The following is a 20,450-nucleotide window of genomic DNA, read 5'->3' on the forward strand; positions in this document are numbered from 1 at the left end:
GGGGGGGGGGGGGGGGGTCTCTATACTATAAACAATTGTTTGATTTTCAAAAAGAGGAAAACAGAGGAGCGGGATGGTGGGGAGGTGGGTTTGGAATTTGTCTTTGGGGAAGGTGGAAAAAGGACGGTGCTTTTTCCCTTTTTTTATTTTTATCAAATTAAATAATTAATTTAAGTACATTATATATCAATGATCTATCTTTATTCTATTTCAAGTTTAAAATATTAACTTATCATTTCTTAGGTTAAATCGACAAGATTTTAAATAGATTATCTTTTAAATTTACCGAATATGGATATTAGTAGCTGAGAAGTTAAAGTTTTTTCCTTTTTTCAACTCTAAGATATAGATAGAAAGACTCAACTTATTTCAGGTATTTAATTAAATACATGTAAGTCAATATCATGATTTAATTAAACCAATTGAAAATTAGTGCCTCGTAGCTTTTACTGATTTTTCTAAAACATAGCACTGTAGTGTTGGTAATTTTCATTTATTCAATTTTGACAAACATAATGTGTATTTGATTAGCTTTATGAATAAGCGATCTATTTATTGTAACAAAAAAAGAAATTAGTTCATAATAAATTAGAAATCAAATCTAAGCATTCTACTCCATTTAAAAAAACATGGAGGTCCACAAAGTATTGAAATTTAGTTTTGTAATTAGTGGAATAAAAGCAAGACTTTGGTTAAACGCTACTTAAAAGTGGATTACTACTTAGTAGTAGCATATTGGCTTTTTTTTTTCTTTTTCATTTTTGTATTTACTCTATTTGGGCATTTGACTTTTTCACTGCACTTATTGGCTCAAGAAAGAAAAGAATAAACCCATCATGCTTTAGAAAAGGGGAACCATGTAAGAACTCACAAGTGTCAAATACAGCATCATATACTTTTTTTATTTTTTATTTTTGAATTTAGAAAGTTTCACAATTGAATTTTATGTGTTTCGCGATGTACGAGATCTTTCCTCTGCCTAAAATTTAAAGTTTGAGTGGATCAATTAATTGCTACGTTTAAATTATTTTATCGAATATTTATTATTTTTTAGTAACTAAGCTTTTTTATTAAGCATATAGTATGATATTTGAATCATACTATATGCTTTTCTGATGTCAAACATGAGAATAGATGGGATGAGATAAGTCATATTAATGGAGGGTTTCATTCTTAGCCTTTGAAGAAGAATTAAAAAGAATAGTGACATACATACAGGATAAGATAATTACCAACTTTTGACAGCTTACTTTTAGTTGGTAGTTGCCTCTGCATAGTTGTTGCAATCTTATTCAATAATAATTACAACTCTTTTTTTTCTTACATCAATCCCTGACTTTTTCATTTGAGGTTCATGCATCCTTAGTTTAAACATGTGCTGGCACATGTGATATCAGTTCATGAGTTAAAAGAAAAATTACTTCACATATAAGTTGGTTTTGGAACATAAGAATGGTCAGGGATAGAATCATCAAAGCCTTGGTGGACAGTTAAAACACTACATGTGCTGGTGTTAATTAACAAGTATCCGGTAAAATTAGTCGCAATGCCTACGTTAAAAGAACAAAATGGTCAGAAATAAAACTGATTTCTCTAAATGCAATAAGCCACGAGAAAGGAACCAACAATCAATCTATCAAAAATTAATAATATGTTTTGTCTAGAAGTTGTACAGTATCATCAGACACAGAATCACATCATCCCATACCCTTTACTGCTTTGTAAGTTCAGTATGATATTGTGTTGATTGAATGACTGTATATCCGAGTACATGGTTAACCTGAAAATTCTTTCCTCCAAAAATACTGCAGATTCTCTCTTCGATATTATCACAAGTTAAGGTTAAGAAGAGTAACACATGCAATGCTGTAAAACCATAGAGATTGACAAAGCTTCTCCTCGTTTATTGGAAATTTTTTGAGTTCCAATGTATAATGTAGTAAAAATTTACAATTTGACACAACCTAAAAGCTAAGCAGATGTGGGACAGAACAAGAAAAACAATGTTTTGAACCACCAGGACCAACCTTATATTACAAACAAAATACAACACCTAGAACAATGTCAAGAACCTATGAGCGAAAAAGTAGCGTTGAGTCATTAACTTACCACTGATTTGGAAAGGCTTCACGATAATTTGAATCCTCAGCCACCGTTAACTGTCGTACTGTTGCATCTCTAACACGGGCGTTTAGAAGCCTTTGACCCAATCTATCTTTGGCAGTTTCTTTCTTTTTTAACATAGATGCCAGAGTTTCTTTCTTACTCGTGGACGAAGATTTAGATAAAGACGATCTATCCTGATCTTCTCCAGCATGTAAGGATCTTGAGGTGGACGCCAGTGCAGCATCACGTAGAACTTCTTGATTATGTTCTCGAACTTTTGCAAGCTTTGCCCGCTTCAAAATCTGTTTGTCCTGCTCTCTCTTCTTTGTCTCCTCTCTATCTCTTTGTCGGACATTTTTTACAGCCTGCTTGGCTAATTTTTCCACAAGTTTATCATCCAAATCATGTATTTTCTCCGCTACTGAAGGGCATGCATTGATGGGCTCTTGCTGATCCACCAACTGTGCAGCCTGATCTTCTATTGATGAGCCTGTATCAATTGGTTTGCCTTCGTCATCTCGAGGAATAATAGGTCCATGAAATGGACAAATTTTCAAATCTCTCCTCTGACAAAGTTCTCCATTTCGCAAAGGGGCTCGACATGGTTGGATTTCAACAGGGTCTTCCCTATAAACAGTTGCATGGACTTTTAATTCTGCAATTTTTTCAGCAGGAATCACCGCATCATGGTCCACCCTACCCCAGTGGCCGTCAAGATCTAATCCTCTTTGGTTCGCCAAAGCATCCCTGCTGGTTGATCCCCAATCATCCAGGAAAGAACCCCACTTCATAACGGGAGCTTCAGCTAAAAGCTTGCCTCTAGAGGTGTCAGTTTCACTGCCACCTTTGGCCTCCTGCAACTTCTCCTTTCCCTTAAGACTAACATTACTACATTCAGGAGCTTCAACTCTCATTCCATTAAAATTCAGATTCAAGGAACAATCCTCACCTTGGTCAGGCATTTTAAACAATTTTCCATTTTCTGGTTCCACATTACCCTCTTCCCATATGTCTTCATCCTCGACACTTCTAGTTTTAGGCAGAGTACAACCAGATTCTTCACATTTTTTCTTCACTGATTTGAGATGATTACGAATATCAATAAAATCCTTTAATATGGCGTCCCTGAAACTAGTGTCGGTTGTTTCCACTCTTATGAGAACAGAGATCCATTCTTGCAATGTGACCATATGGTTTGTTACTAGAACCTTGAATAGTTCCCTCAATGCATCAAATACAACTTCATTCTCACTGTCAACTTTAATCTTTTCCCCCTCCTTCAAGGAATCAAGACGGATTTGTCGGAGTTCAGAGTTGCGGAACTCCACAATATCTTCATCATCTAAAGAAGGCAACAATATATCTTCTTCGTCCTTTGTGCTTAAAATGTTCAAACACTCGCCAATTTCATCAACTGTTGACTGAATTTCATCTTTTATAGAAGCAAGGTTCTCCTTCAAGGTTTCAAACTTCTTCAGCAGGATCTCCTTTGTCCTCATCTCTCTTTCCCTCCTTTCCTGCCGAATCCTAGCTGCATTTGCTTGCAAATTTGGAAATTGAAAGCGGAGGGTGTTCTTCAAATAGTCATACCCCAGCCTGAGCTGCCTATAATGAATACCAAATGAAGAATTCCACTTCTCTAAGAACTCAATTGCTTTGGGGCGTAATACAGAAGCAACAGAGGCAGGAGGCGGAAGCGGCAGATTCCTTCTGAAGCCAACACTTAATGTGAGTAACTGATCCAAGTTCTCGACAACAATAGTTCTAAAAAGCTTTGAGCGCATAAAGAGTTCATCTATTATGAGAAGAGCGAGATATCGTACCTGTCAAGAGAAACCCATAAAACAAGTTACCATCAGGAGACGATGCACAAATATGTCAATTTATTTCTATACATGATGGGATGAATGTAGCTTAGCACCGATTTTTAATCCTATCACAAGAAATAGTTTGTAAATCAGGAAAATATCCTAGACCATAACTGGAGAGTAACCATGCACTATATTCTCTTGGAGGAACTGATTACATAATTGAATGTCATACACACCACTTAATAGAAAAATCATCTAGGTAAGTGCTTCAACTCAAATTCTAATAAAGTTCTCTTGAAAAGAAACCAATAATGTACTACCGCATCGTTCATTATATATCATCTCAGACTTTAATATGCTTCTAAAGAGAAAACCTTTTACCTTGGATGATTAAGTGGCCAAATGTTTGAACTGTAAGTATTTATGAGAAGAACAAAAACAAAAAAGATTACACCAGGAAATTGGACTTCGTCCTAGCTATTCCCAACCAAAACCATAAAACCAAGTATGGTGAAGGACTATATCATGAACCAGTTTTCATCTAAAGATCAAAGAGAGTTCTCCCGTCAAAGTACAACTAAACTAACATTTCTATCAATGACCAAAATAATCATTCCACTGGATTTATAACGATGTCCTCACTTAGTTCCCATAAAAATCACTCAACCCATCTGCAATAATTCTATATCTTATTTTAAATCCAACATGAAAATCTTCAATGCATTCACTTGCAAATAGAAAGCATTGACGGAGTATGTGTCAGCAATGAATGTTAAAACATCAGTTGGTATGAAATTCGAAATTCCTATGGTCTTCCACTCAGAAATTCCTGCTCTATTGATTTGCAGTGAAAAATGTCTTATTTTTCTGGCAACCAATAGAACTGATAAACATTTAGCTGCATCGATAACTAAAAATATTCAGCTAGGCATTTGTCTTAATCAGTCAACTAAACCTCAATCCAAACTAGTTGGTGTTGGCTATATAAATTCTCTATATCCATTTTTCTCTATTCAGACCTATTGCTTTCAAAACTGATAAATGGTCCTTCCAATCAAATTAGAGTTTCTCTAAAACAAGACATTCTCTACATCTTACGCCAAACACTTCTCTTCAAATCCTACATTTATCGCGGAGTCTGACCAAGCTGAAAACGAAACCGAAAGGTCTCGGTATAAGCTGCTAGCTTAATTACCATAACAAGAAAAAGGTGCAGGTTCTTACTTACCATAGCATCAAAGATACAAACTTTGGAAAGCCCAAAATTACAACACCCTTTCTAGTTTATAAAGAACACCAATACTAAATAATTTGAGTTAAAAGATTAAATTAGGGTTTTAAGAAGGATTAGGGGTGAACGAACCTGAGAGTGGTCACGTTTCATGAGGGAAATTAGGGTTTNAAGAAAAAGGTGCAGGTTCTTACTTACCATAGCATCAAAGATACAAACTTTGGAAAGCCCAAAACTACAACACCCTTTCTAGTTTATAAAGAACACCAATACTAAATAATTTGAGTTAAAAGATTAAATTAGGGTTTTAAGAAGGATTAGGGGTGAACGAACCTGAGAGTGGTCACGTTTCATGAGGGAAATTAGGGTTTGCGCAGCGAGTCGGAGCTCGGAATCAGAGGAACGGACCACCGATTTGATGGATTTGAGAAGTCGGGGCTCCACTTCCGGTCTGGTGGAGTTGGTGGCTTTATCAATTAACCCTGCTACCACCATTTTATCTTTTTCTTCCTCCATCGTCGTTGCCGGAGCTATCTCCAATTTCGTATCCGTAAATGAAAAATTCAACAAAATTTAGGTTTATCTCATTCTACTATTCCTATTAGTCAAAACATTTATCTTGGAGAAGAGGGTTTCTTGCGTGTAATTAATTAATTAATCCCTAACTAACTTTAACCACCAACAACTTCAGCCAAACGGTGTCATTTAGTTCTCACTTTTGGTGCAAACATAATTAAGGGGTGCCTTAACACCGAAAAAGAATTTCATCATAAAATTTTAATTTGTATTTAGTTTAAAATATTGATTCGTTTCATTAATTTAATTATATTGATGGGTAAGTTATCTCATTAGAAATTTTTTATCTTATAATTATGACGAAAGTTTTGAATTTTTTTTAGATATTCATTCGTTCTTGCATTATTTGTATTTATTCGCTATATTGTATCGATTGTTATCCATTGGTATTTATTCGAACTGATATATCAGCTATTATCAATTTATAGAACCTATATTTATTCGCTCAAATAATTGTATCAATGCATACAATCTTAATTGGTACGATCACAATAGGTTGTATGCATTTACTTAATTTTGCACGGTATACATAAATCGTTTGATAGAGTGTATAAAAATGTTGCTAAATAAAGTGTATTAGTAATGCTTGCATTAGCAATGCTTAGTTATGTTTGCATTAATTATAAATAGATTATTTTTATGCATTGTTTGGTTTGATGCATTACAAGTAGAATGCATTGCATTGAAAAAATTATTTACAAAGATACCCTTCACTATTATGATGAAAAAAATATATAAAAAAAAGTATTGAGGGACAATTGAGTCTTCAATTGAGTTAATGCATCCATTAAAATCATTGCATTGTTAATACCTAGAAGTCCATGACATTAACAATACACATTTTAATAAATAATAACATTAATTATACATAAATTAAAAAAGAGTGTCAAACAAGATACTGAATACACAAAGCTGATGCATGCATTATTTTTTATTTTAAAGGTAAAAAACAAAGTCACATACCAACAACAAAAATAAATTATATAATAAAAAAAAAAGTACAAAAATACAGTATTGCCGAGAATATAAGTGAAATACAAAAATACAACAAAGATTTGCAAAAAGTTTTGAGGTCCAAAATTAAAACAAAAAATCATAGAAATATAAAGATTTGTCAAAAAAATCTCTTTCAAAATACAGAAATGAAGTCTAAAAGTTAGAATGAAAAAGGCGAGAGGCAAGAGAGACGAGAGAATAAAGTATAGTTAAGAATAGTATTCTCGTCGTTAAAAAAGAACAATTTTTTTTTAGTCTGTTTTAAAAATAATAACATTTATCTTTTTTTAGCAATATTTAATTTCAACTTTTCACGTGATATTTTTAAGGTCACAAATATAAAAGCTATTTTGATACATTTGACATAACTTTTTAACTTAAAACCACAAATTAAAAAAATTTCTTTTATCTTTTTTCTAAACGAAAAAAGTAGGGAAACTTACATAAATATACAATATTAAGAAAATATTTACCATTTATAGCAATAATAATTTTTTTCACTTGATCACTTTTAATACATCTATAATACAACTTTAATTCGTATTACATAAAACAGTTTATAAAACACATATAATACAAGTTTAATACATATATATTGCACACATAATTCACTTTTAATACATATTGTAAATTTATCTTAGTATTATTATTTATTGCTACAAATAATAATAAATGAAAAGTATCACTAAAATTAGTAATCATTTATTAAAATGTATTCATTAAAGTAATTTTTCCAAAAAAGTATACATGTAAAATTCTGAATGTAATATGAAAGCCCGACTCAGATCCAAAAACAACAGCGCCCAATGTAGTGTACAGATCCAAATCTTTAGCCTTAGATCCAATTGAGTCCATATCACTAACCAATTGTGAAAGTTTGCACAACAAATATTTACGTGTATATCCAAGTTGTGAATTAATTATTATATTTGAAAAATCTCAAATCATAATTTCAAATGCCCTAATAATATTTTTAGAGAATTTAAATTTCATCTTATCATGAAATAAAATAAGCATAAAAACACATATCCGAACTCTTACGTATAAGAAAAGGAGAAACCCTTACATTTGAGCATGTACACACACCCCTCCACATGTTATCGTAAATTTGTACTTAGCTAGCGTTTGACCATAAATTTTCAAATATTCTTGACAAATATTATTTGGGTGAAAACTTGAATGAAATTTCACCATGTGTTTGTCCATAGTTTTTGGAAAATATAGTTCACCTTTTTAGAAAAATATGATTTATACCCATAAGTTTTAAAAACTATCAAAACTAACCATAAGTTTGTATTACAAGTCAATTGGATCTTCGTTATAACAATAACAAATAGTATTCATGACACTAGAGCAATGTGGTAATTTGGAGTGAGTACAACAAGCATCATTCCATACATCGTGAAGTAGACAAAGCACATGACTTTTTTATCTTTAGCTGATTGTTCATCATTTTCATCAATAACCATATCATCATTTAACATTCACTGAATACTTCATCACTACTTTGGTGTTAACGTAAAAAATTATGCAATATAACGCAAGCAACAACTATAGAGAGTGTTTTTGCAAAAGATAAAAGTTTGGGATAAAATTTTAATTTATAAAAAATCCCAAATAATGAAATTTGGACCAAATACTAGAAAAAACTAGTATTTAAGAATTTGCTATATTTATCAAAAATATTTATAAAAAATATTTATCAAATAATAACAAAGTGTATGAATAAACACTATTTATTAAATTTCTTTTCAAATATTTATTTGAAAAATCTATAGCCAAACAGGCCGTTTTAAGGTTGCTAGGAATGTCTTTATTACAATGCTCAAATCAGCAATAAATGTTTTTTGGGACACCTATATTGTTGGTGACAAAACAAAAAAAAACCACTCATGGATTATTAGCTATGGATCAATAATATTGTACACTTGAGCACATGGTCTGTCAAATCCCACATGGGGGCTCTTTGTAAGAGATTGATGATTACTTATTTTTCTATTTTATCTTCACATGATAGATTTTTATTTTCATGTCAGGCGATAAATAGTGTACCATAACTTACGGATATTATTGTCCTGACTCCTTACCCTTAGACACTTGTTCATTTACTTTAAAAACATTATTGTTTTCAATGGGAACATGGAACATGCAACACTTTTCACATTCTAAAATTAATAATTTAATCTATATATGTGTATTAAGTATATAAATTAGAATCTTCGGTTTTAGTTAGTATTAAAAATAGAAAGGTCTTTTAGATGCATGAATAATGTCATACATTTTATTTGTGTCTAGGATTACACTGAATTTTTGATCACATGCATGACAAACAAAATACTTTCACACGTTATACTTGAATTCAATTGATTGAGAGAAATTTTTATATGAATAAACTAAATTCCACTTATGATCAAAAAAGTATGGGACAACTTATTTCTTGGAAGAAGAAAAAAGTGGATCATGTACATGTAGATGCAGAATAATTACACATCTCAATACTATACAGTGACATGATTAATTATATATCTACCATCTAATTTAATTTATAGGGACAGTCTTACGATTTTTATAAAGTGATTTAGAAAATAATGCTTATGATTTATAGTTGAAATTGAAGATGAATTTTGCACGGCCTAAGCTATTAAATCAACCTCTAAAATCTTGTATTCATGTGATTCAAAATATATATATAGCGTAATCGTTTGGTTGTCAATAAGTTATTTCATGATAAGTTATCCTGAGGCAAGCTATCGTGAAATAACTTATCTTATCAATAGTGATAAAAATATTAGAACAAGTTATCGCAAACATAACAATCAAACAATATACAAAAAAAAATAATAAATTATACCATCACTACTTACTTCATATCTCTAAAGTAAAAATATTGCCTTAGATGATAGTGTGATTTCTCTAGTGAGGATATTACCCTTTGGCCCCTATATTTTTTTTATACATTAGGTAGTAGAGATTATGTTATAAACATAATGATAAAATATGTGTACCTAATTGTTTAGACCCCACCCAGCATGGTGAGAAAGAGAAAAAAAGGAAAGAGTTGGGGCCCAAGAGATAATGGCTAATCTCATTGATACACCGCAATTTGCTCGGAGCTTGGGAAGATTGACATCCGCATAATTGCTCTCACAAATCATCAACTATAAGTAATTGGTAAAAGTTCAACCCTTAATTATCAACAAGAAAAAGAAAGTTATATACCTAAATTATTTTGATTCGATTCTCTACTAGTATGACGTTAAGATCCAGAGATTTTTAGGTTTTACTGTACACTATTTAATTGCATTAGTGGGACTTTGTTATTTTATAGAAATCTTGGTGGTGATAGTATCTCAACAAATAAATAGGAGTTCTAGAATATTAAATTTAAAAATTGAGAAACTAACTAAAAGCAGGTAACGCAAATAAATTGGAACATTATTTTAGCTCTCTCTTCATGACCTAAAATCTCAGTTACACAAGGTGGGTTGTGATTTATGCTCTTATCCCATGATTCAAAACTCAAACCCTTTGTGGAAAAAAGAAGTTGTATTTCTTTTTGCCAAACAAATATTTGAGCTGTTCTGTTTCTGTACGAGTTTGCATTAACTGCGCAACCAGAGTAGCTCACCAATTGTAGTGTTAAATGTCACAAAATTAGTCCAGGCCACAAATTTTGAAGTTTTCTTTAACTGATATTGGACGAAATCATCAAAATTGTCGACCCGAAAATCAAAACATAAAAAGAAAAATATATAAAGCAATGGCAAGTTTAAGCAGCGCCGCACATTTTGCAGCTACTATCAACTTCGCCCCATCTTACAGAAAACAGAGTGTTTTGAGTTACAAATCTACACTAATTGTCACTACATACTTGTAATTTGCTTCCTGTATTACAACACATAATACAAACACACAACATCTAATCATGTTCCTTTACCTTCTCCTAATCCACCCCAAACCAAAGAAATCATCAAAAACATATAATAAACTGGGGAATTTGGAAGCAATTTTTTTCACGATTTATAATCTCTCGTTAATTTAAGCGCACCCACGAGGAGCAAAGCCTAGGCGATTACCAGCAAGATCAAACACTACCCTGAAACCTTGCTGCTGAATGTTTCCGATAATCGACAATCCACTCATTGTACCGGCAAATGCAAAGCAGAATGTCCCATCACTGTCCACCGGAATCAAGTAATTTGACGCCGGCAATGACACGTCAGCTCCACGGAAATGCATAACCACTGTCGGAACCTTCACTTCCGTTTTCCCTGATAGATCGAAGCATGTATCGAACAATGAGAAATCTGGGGCTCTTTTCAGATCTTTAGCACCCATTCGGAAAGCGTCCCTCAGAGCTACGTAAGCTGGTCGGGTCAATCGGGTCACTGAAGTTCCTGAATCTACTATCACACCACCATCACCAGCGGCGTCTAGCTTGAACAGCGAGGGCCTGATTGCAGGAACCCTAGCGCCGCCGACGCTGAATCCGGTGAGCTCCACGTAGTAGAACGTGTCTAGTTTTGGGTTTTTCACGAGTGGGGTAAACACAGCGGTTCGAGAAACTGCAGATTCGCCGAAGACTAGATAGGATGGTTTAGAGGAAGCGGACCGGTCGACAAGGCAGTAGGAGAATTTTCTGCCGAATCTCCGACCAGCTTGAGTCGGAAATGATAGTCTACCCCGGCCGAGACCCAGTAAACCAGCAGCTCCGACGAATAAACCTTCGTTATCGTGGCCGCATCCAAGGGCCACGTTGTTCACGCGTGTGCCCCTGAAAGTTAACGTTTCAGTTGAAAAATCGCCGACGGTGAAAGAACCGTCTCCGTAAGAAACCTGATAAAGACATTTCTTTCGGTTACAGCTACCAGAATCCAACCGGCGACACAAAGGCGACCCACATGCAACACCAAGGAAGGAAGACGATTTACTCGGGTCAAAAACCGGGTCGGATTGAGTGTAGCACTTTTTACAAGGCGAACACTGGATCCAAACGACGTCACTTCCCGTATCCAACACCATATAAACATACTTAGATGGAGTGCCAACCCCGATTCGCGTGAAATACTCTCCACTCCCCTGAGACAGTCCAGAAACAACAGAACTAGAGAAATCCCTACCACCAGCATGAGGCTTACCTGCACGGCGTCCAAGGGTGGCGTTAGCAGAGGCGAGGTCAGAAATTGCCTTAGCTCTATAGGCATCACGTTGTAGACGGAGCTTAAACAGAGCATGTGGTGTAGCATTGAAGGATGAAGGAGATACTAAGTCTACATGATGCAACTGTAGAGAGAGAGTATTATCCGGATCGAGGTCGGAGCCATCGCCGGAAAGTAGTTGAGCATCGAAATCTAGGGATTGAAGTTGAGTTAGTGGAAGGGAATGTAGAAGTAATGTATGGTATTGAAGAGAAGTGGAAGAGACAGAAATGGCTAAGAGAGAAAGTAAAAGGAAGGAAAGGGAAATAGTTTTTCCTTCCATTTTTTTTTTTTAAAACAGAAAAACAGGGGAAGTGAAAGTGGTAAGGGAGGGGTGGGCATTGGGAGTTTAAATAATGGTGACAGAGACGGTGGATATTTGCTCTCTCGTGGGTGTCAACTGTACGTAGCGGTGATGTACCATAAATAAAATTTAAAAAAGAAAAGGTTGTTTGTTGTTTGGAGTTATACTTTGGATATTTATTTAATTTATGGAGAAAGAAAGTAATACAAATATCTTAAGCTAAAGTCTAAAGACATGCATCTTTCTTCCTGTAAAGTGCATGTGTCTTCCTCTTCTATTTAACACACGTCCTCTTTTTAATTTTTTATTCACAAATAAAAAAATCTTTTGATTTTCATAATTTATATTATATTAAATAAAAATATCAGACAAATTTAAATAAGAATGTGTAAAAGATTTTGAGTTAGTATAAATTAGACCATAATAATGAGGTGAGGTACTCCTATAAGATTAGGAGTGCCCCAATTAAATTTGACATTTTACCAATTTAGGAGTCACATATCCTACAAGTACTGACACCTGTGTCTGCCCGTAAACAAAATTTCATACTTAAAAAATAAAATTACTTTAGGTAGCCTCAAAAAGTCAGAAGAGTCTATATAGTAGAGTATCAGAGTTAATACCTCATACGCTCAGTCTCACAAAGTCACTTAATTTTCAATTTTAACTCAAAAGTTATTCAATTATTTTTTATTTTCTTAAAAAGTTATTTTAACTTTAAAATTTTAATTCAAAAGTCACTAAACTATCTTCTTTTCCCTCAAAAAATCACTCAATCTATTTAATTAATTTTTTATATTAAATTTATTGAAATTAATTATTTATATAACCAATCAAAATTTTAAAAGATAAAAAATATCATTTAGTAACCCATTCACCTAACCCGACCCATTGAAAAATGTAAAGTGAATCATATTATTTTTTTTAATTGATCGATTTTGGAGGATGAATTACTAAATCATTTAAATGCTATTTTTAAAATTTTTGTTTGCTATATAAACAATTAATATCTATAAATTTTAATTAAAAAAATAATTATTAGATTGAGTGACTTTCCGAGGAAAAAGGGGATAGTTGAGTGATTTTTGAATTAAAACTCAAAGTTGAGTGACTTTCTGAGAGAAAAATGCAAATGACTTTTGAGTTAAAATTGAAAGTTGAGTGACTTTTTAAGAAAATAATGTATAGTTATATGAGATATTATATAAATATTTACGTGGTTAGTTTATATTTACTATGATAATTCGATATGAGATATTATATAAATATTTACGTGGTTAGTTTATATTTACTATGATAATTCGATTCATGCCTTACGCATAAATCTTAATCATTCAATTAAGCATAATCAATGGTGGCTTGGGCAGCCATAATAATCTTGCCTATTGTTTCCATTTTCACTAAAGATATTTTTTCTATCTCGTATTATTTTCTTGACCTCCATTGAAAATTCATAAATAATAAAGATATTTTTATTATTTTAATACTCCATCATACCAAAATTAATATTAGAGGAATATTTTTGTTGAAACTTACAATATTTATGCTTTCAAAAATTAATTAGTTTTAAGACAAAAAAATATTGAATAAATAAAAATGTCCGTCGTCTTTATTTATTCCTTCAAACACTTTAAAAGTTGTACGAGCTAGCTATCAGCTTCTTCCTCCAACATCTCTTATTCATCGTACTTCATCCATCCCTAAATCAGAGGCGGAATCAAAATTTCAATAAGGGGTTTATAATATGTAGAAATAGATAGATGTACAGGGTTTGATATCTATAATATATACATATAAATTTAGTTTAACCATAGATAAATAATATAATTTTCCGGCGAAGAAGATTTGAATAAACCCTCTTAATGCAATGTAGCTCCGCCCCTGCCCTAAACTGCAAAGAGAGGTAAAAAAAAATACATTTTCAAGAAAATCGCAGAGCATCAATATAGTCATTAATAAGAGAGACGGATCCACACTATGGAGAGGAAGTGTATGTGCATCTGCTAACTTTCGAAAAAATAATAGGTATATAGGTATGTCTATTTTAAAAAAGTTATTGAAATTAGGATATAGTTAAAAAGTGCAGCCATGAGAAGCATAGAAGTGCTTTTGTGCTGCTGGTACAAGCCAGAGATATCATCTTTGAGACTAGAGTTTGAATCTCAACTAAAACTTTTTTTATATGTTTTATTTAAGTTTCATTTGAACCTCATATTTGAGTTATATTTAGTATCCAATTAGCAATATATAGAGAGAGTGAATTTGATTTTTCATTTGATATTTATATTTCAAATTTTAACTTATTTATATACATACATTGAATATAAATAACTTATTTTCTACTGCCTAACATACCTATATATAATAATAGGATACCCGTTTTTTCTGCATTTACTATACCAAGCAACTTATAACAGTACCTCCATACCCCCGCCTTCAATTCTTTGACTAAGTACTCGACGATTGCTTATTCATAAGCTATTATAAATTTAAAACATGTTATGATATGATAAAATTGATAGACACACAAATTTTAAGAAGCAATGATAATATATTGCGATTTGACTTAATATATGCAAATTGAATAAGTGAATAAAGAGCAACATCAGATGAATAGGTACCTCAAAAAGCACAAATATGCTGTCTTTTTAGACCAAATATTGCAATTTTGATGGACCAAAATCCAAGCGTGTGGACATTTTTACTTATAATTATATCATAATTTCAATATTGGTTAGGTTAGTATATTTCAATAGAGCTAGGTTAGGTTAGTTTGGTAGATCTTTCAATTAATTTTGTGCAGTAACACATTTATAGATTGATAGCTTTGCTCTATGGTCTGTAAAATAATCTTAGATATGCCTAACTCGATAATACTTTGGTGAAAATATTCATTATTTTGGGCTTCATATTAAAATAAAATTAAGCGTGTTGAAATAAAAATACGATACATACTTGTATAATATATTTAACCGTACCATCAAAATTTTTGAATTTGAGATATATAGCTACTATATCATATAAGTAATTTTTGGTGGTAATTAATTTATCATTAGATTAATTATTGCTAAATATATACTTTTAGAGACAAATAACACTTTTTCTAAATATTCCTAAAGCAATGACGTCGAATTCGATAACAATTACCTAATGCAATAAATTCTTAAACATTCTTGGTAATGTATATAATTAGTGCTGCTATAAAATCTCTTTTTATTGTAATGAATTAAGTATTAATCCCTCTATGCACTTTCATTTGTCATGTTGCGCTTTTCGAAAGTTAATTTGATTAATTTTCAAAGTTAAATTGGATTACATTAATTTGATATTTTAAACAAAAAATTTAGATTTTCAAAAACAAAATGAAAAGTACTACAGATTTCAATTTATTGCATATCAATATGATGACAAAATAAATATTAAGTTCTTATAGTTAGACTTTAAAAATAAAAACTATTACAAATAATAATTGACGAAAAGAGTTCTATTACCATTCTAATTTATGTGACATCATTTCACCGGAGAGATATTATAATAAATTAAGGAAGACTTTGTTATGATTACCATATCGTCCTTATTAAAACACTTTAATGCTTAATCTTTTAGTTAATTTTTTTTCACAATAAAGTGTTTAGTGAAATTTAATAACGATAAAATGGGATAGTGTTAACATAAATTTAGAAAAATAATATATATCAAAAAAGCTCTCAAATTTCGGGGCTCAAATTAAATTTTTTAATTGCTATTGGAAGTAATATTATTCCGAGTATGTTAAACATATTTTGTGGTTAGGTAGGGAGGCACTTGATATTGGACTATTAGCAAGAAAACAAAAACTACTAATTTGCTACATGTTAATTATCAATTAAGAATATATAGCTTTAATTAATTTGTTCACAAAACATGGTGGACCCCTAAGCATATATTATTTTCACAAAAAGAGAAAAAGTTAGCACTAGACAATAATGACAAAACGATTCTTCACCGCAAAGTGTAGAATAATTAATTGCACATCACAAACATACCAAACAATATTACTACTTACATCCCTAAAGGCTTCGATATCTCATCCAACAATAAAAACTACTCTTCTAAAATCTAAATCAAGATATTTTATTGAGGCAATAGTTATTTCTGAAAATACAATTATTTTTCAACGAATCATGCGTCTCTAAATAAATATTAATATTAAAAATACGCTTAAACACATATTTGAAATTAATCTACTTATAAATGATTTAAATTTTAATTTATATCGAAAAAAAATATGTTGTGAGCATTCCACATTGATCTTTTAATCATCTCCTTTGAGAAACAACAATGATGTGATATAGTATAAGTTAGGTATCAAATTTACCCAAAAATAAAGGTCCGTCAAACATGTCTAGACTTACTTTGTGCTAAGAATATATTCATTAACGATATATACATATATATGTATAATAGTTGAAAATGAAAGGACATAACAAAGAAAAATCAGAAAAGGGAAGGCAATATAACTTTGTGAAGCTTCTGCAGAAGAGCAAAGTATTTGATTCTCTGAAGAAATTTGGAAAGCTAAAACTAACTAATTGAATTGCATTCTTCAAAAAATTATAATTATATGCAGATAGTACAATAAAGATGATACACACTTTAAATATATACACAAAATACATATATATATGACTTAAAATTACTTTTTGTGTTACATTGTATAAGTTAATTTCTTTGGAGTCCGGAGCCTAAAGGGTATAAAATGTTAATAAAAATTCCAAAATGGTATATGAATATTTATTTTAACCAAAAGGGCAAAATCGCTGGAAGGGTAGCGACTTTGCTTGCCGGAAAAAGTAAAATCGCTGCCTTGACAGCGATTTCTAAAATATTTTTTTTTAAATAATTTTTTAATAAATCGCTCCCTAAGGAGCGATTTTCTTAATTTTTCATTTGAAATTTAAAAAAAATTAAAAAAATAGGAGCAAATCGCTGCAAGTGCAGCGATTTGTCTCCAATTTTCTTTTATCTTTTTTTAAATCAATTTTTTAGAAAAATTTTGATTGCTACTTATTTTTTAAAAAAATTATTTTGGAATAAGTAGTAGAAAAATTTAAAATTAAAATTTCTTTAAAAAATTTAAAATTTAATTTTAAAAATTGTAAAAAAAAAAAAATTGATTGGAAAAATAAAAAAAAATTAAAAAAATTGATTGGAAAAAATTAAAAAAAAATTGGAGACAAACTAAGAGCAAATCGCTGCAAGGGCAGCGATTTGTCTCCAATTTTTTTTTATTTTTTCCAATCAATTTTTTTAATTTTTTTTATTTTTCCAATCAATTTTTTAATTTTTTTTTTACAATTTTTAAAATTAAATTTTAAATTTTTAAAAGAAATTTTAATAAATTTTTCTACTACTTATTCCAAAATAATTTTTTTTTAATAATTTTTTAAAATAAGTAGCAAACAAATTTTTTCTAAAAAATTGATTTAAAAAAATATAAAAGAAAATTGGAGACAAATCGCTGCACTTGCAGCGATTTGCTCCTATTTTTTTTTAATTTTTTTTTAATTTCAAATAAAAAATTAAGAAAATCGCTCCTTAGGGAGCGATTTATTAAAAAAATATTTTTAAAAAAATATTTTAGAAATCGCTGCCAAGGCAGCGATTTTATTTTTTCCGGCAAGCAAAGTCGCTGCCCTTCCAGCGATTTTGCCCTTTTGGTTAAAATAAATATTCATATACCATTTTGGAATTTTTATTAACATTTTATACCCTTTAGGCTCCGGACTCAATTTCTTTGCCTTGCTTTCGTAATTTACTATAGTTCTTATTTTACTGACCCTTTACTAATAACTTTTTGATTTGGTACTTTTTCATGGAATATATTTCTAGAAGCTAAAATATAAATTAAACAGCGATTTGCCAAAAAAAAAAGTGAAATCAAAGAAATGTGTACATACATTAACACATGCAACTAAAAATCAAATTGTGTTTATGACCCACTTTTCCACTTGCCATGTGACAAATCCCATAATGTACCGAACACTATTTATTTTCTATATTTAATTAAAATATGAAAAAATTAGGATTATATGAATTAAAAGTGATTTTGGATAAAATTTATTAGTATTGAGTGTTTATATTAAGTCAATATATATATTTATGTGCTTAAAATTATACCAGTTCATTTTATTTTATGAAATTACGTAATAATAAAAATTATATTAAATTAATATAAACATTCGATTCTAATAAATTTTTTCTGTTGAATAACATATGCATCATTATAAGGATGACCTAAAGTTCGTATAGTGGACTTGTCTTTTTAACAATCGGATAGAATGTCATTATTTGTCTCTCCACTATATATAATAATTCCCCACTACTCCTGCCCGTACGGACGAAGTTCGACCATAAGTTATTGGTTTTGATATCTTTAATTTAAATTTATATTTAAATTTAATATCTTCATCGTTATTTTTGACTTGTTTGAGTTGTGTTGTATCTCGACAGTAATACAAAGGATTTTTAGTTTTGAAGAATATGAGCTAGGTTCACCTTGTCAACTTAACGGACTGACTCAAATGTAATTTAAAATTTATTTAAATCATGTATTTTGAGTTAAAATATTAATTCATTTTTATTAAGCAGTAATTTGAATTGATCAATATATAATGATTCATAAATTAATCTAAAATTTAACATGAATTTGTCAATTAATTTTTACTGTCTACACTAATACCCTCTAATATGAACAAGAAAAGTTTAAAAGAAAATATTTAGATTCTACTATTCTACAAAATGTGCCTCACTAAACATAAATTCAATTGTTAATAGAAAAATATTAATGATCAACCGATTTGAAGGGAAATCATGCAATTAAATGATATGATTGGCGACGGTCACCAAGAATGGGAACCAGAATGGAGTAGACTATTTCTCATTTACATGTTATAGGGAGGAGAGAGGCGAGTGATGGGAGAGAGAAGAGAGGCGAGAGAGAGCAAAAAAATGGGAGAGAGGTGAATTTTATATGTATAACGATTAGATAATTATACATATGTATTTGTATATATGGCAAGTGAGATTGGGAGAGAAAGGAGAGAGGCGAGCGATATTGGGAGAGGGTGGAGAGTGGGAGAGAGATAAATTGTATCTGTATATTGGTTAGATAATTGTATATTATACATATGCATTTGTATACAAAGCAAGCGAGGTTGGGCGAGAGAGGAGAGAGACAAGCGATATTGGGAAAGGGAGGAGAGAGGCGAGCAAGAGAGGATGGAGAGTGGGAGAGAGGTAAATTTTATATGTATATAGATTAAATAATTATATATTATACATATGTATTTGTATATTATACATATATATTTGTATATTCTGGCGAATTATACATACACAAATGTGGCTAACAATATAAACTCGAAGTCATCTCAAATAATTAATGTATAATGTTAGTCATGAGTGATAATTATAGCAAATTATAGCTATGATAAATAATTAAATAAAATAAATTTACTTAATCGCGTAATTTTCCATATATTTGTTAGGTAATTGAACGTTTTGGACTTGGAATTCTTAAAACGTTTTGGACAGCAATGTTATGAGGTACAAAAGTATCAAGTACCAAAAGTTTAGCCAGCCCATTATCTTGGCATAACCTTCATGGGCTCTTATTTCTTGCTTTACTAATTGGTTTCGCAATCAATATCACATAAATCAAGAACACACATACAATAACTATATATACTTTAAATTTTAAACATGGATCAAATTTATGCATGCGCTACTATATTAAAAAAAAATTATGGAAAAAGGCTTAGATTTTTCTTTGAATTTGTCTCGAAAAGTTAGTTACATATTTTAACTATTCGAACGATCTATTACACACCTAAACTTGTTTAAAGTGGTATAAATGCCCCCTTTGAAGATAACATCGCAGAGAAAGTGTCTTCACCTTCCTTAAGGTGCGTGACAAGAAGAAGAAAAAAAATGTTAACATTACAAATTTAAACATGTGGCACTATCTTATTGGTCATTATATAATTAATGTATTATAATTCCTAATATATTAATTTTGTCAATAAATTTTTTTTTAATTTGTGCCCCCAATTTTTAAAAAATATTTTCACATTTTTCTTTATTTTGACATCTTCTTCTTCAACAGTTCTTTACAACTTTGTCACCGGACACATTCAACCTACTCTTACATAAAGGACTCTAAAAAAATAGAAAGGAGTGGAAAAGAT

The 20,450-nt window shown here is 30.9% G+C and overlaps 2 protein-coding genes across 3 annotated transcripts; both read right to left on the reverse strand.

Moving 5' to 3' along the window:
• Positions 1-1,867: 1,867 nt before the first annotated feature.
• LOC107009654 (UV-stimulated scaffold protein A homolog) lies at positions 1,868-5,795 on the reverse strand. Of its 2 annotated transcripts, none has more exons than XM_015208999.2 (2): positions 5,482-5,795; positions 1,868-3,929 (listed from the first exon to the last, which is right to left on the reverse strand). In XM_015208999.2, exons 1-2 carry the CDS (start codon positions 5,662-5,664, stop codon positions 2,106-2,108), a joined length of 2,007 nt encoding a protein of 668 aa, XP_015064485.1. In that variant the 5' UTR covers positions 5,665-5,795; the 3' UTR covers positions 1,868-2,105. The 2 variants fall into 2 exon arrangements, with proteins under 2 accessions (XP_015064485.1, XP_015064491.1); XM_015209005.2 differs by lacking the exon at positions 5,482-5,795 and adding an exon at positions 5,281-5,312.
• A 4,654-nt stretch (positions 5,796-10,449) lies between these two features.
• LOC107006833 (aspartyl protease family protein 2) lies at positions 10,450-12,303 on the reverse strand. Its single transcript, XM_015205354.2, has one exon. It carries the CDS (start codon positions 12,199-12,201, stop codon positions 10,759-10,761), a length of 1,443 nt encoding a protein of 480 aa, XP_015060840.1. The 5' UTR covers positions 12,202-12,303; the 3' UTR covers positions 10,450-10,758.
• Between the last annotated feature and the right edge of the window lie 8,147 nt (positions 12,304-20,450).

This window comes from Solanum pennellii, chromosome 1 (genome assembly GCF_001406875.1).
Source record: "Solanum pennellii chromosome 1, SPENNV200".
Lineage (NCBI taxonomy): Eukaryota > Viridiplantae > Streptophyta > Magnoliopsida > Solanales > Solanaceae > Solanum > Solanum pennellii.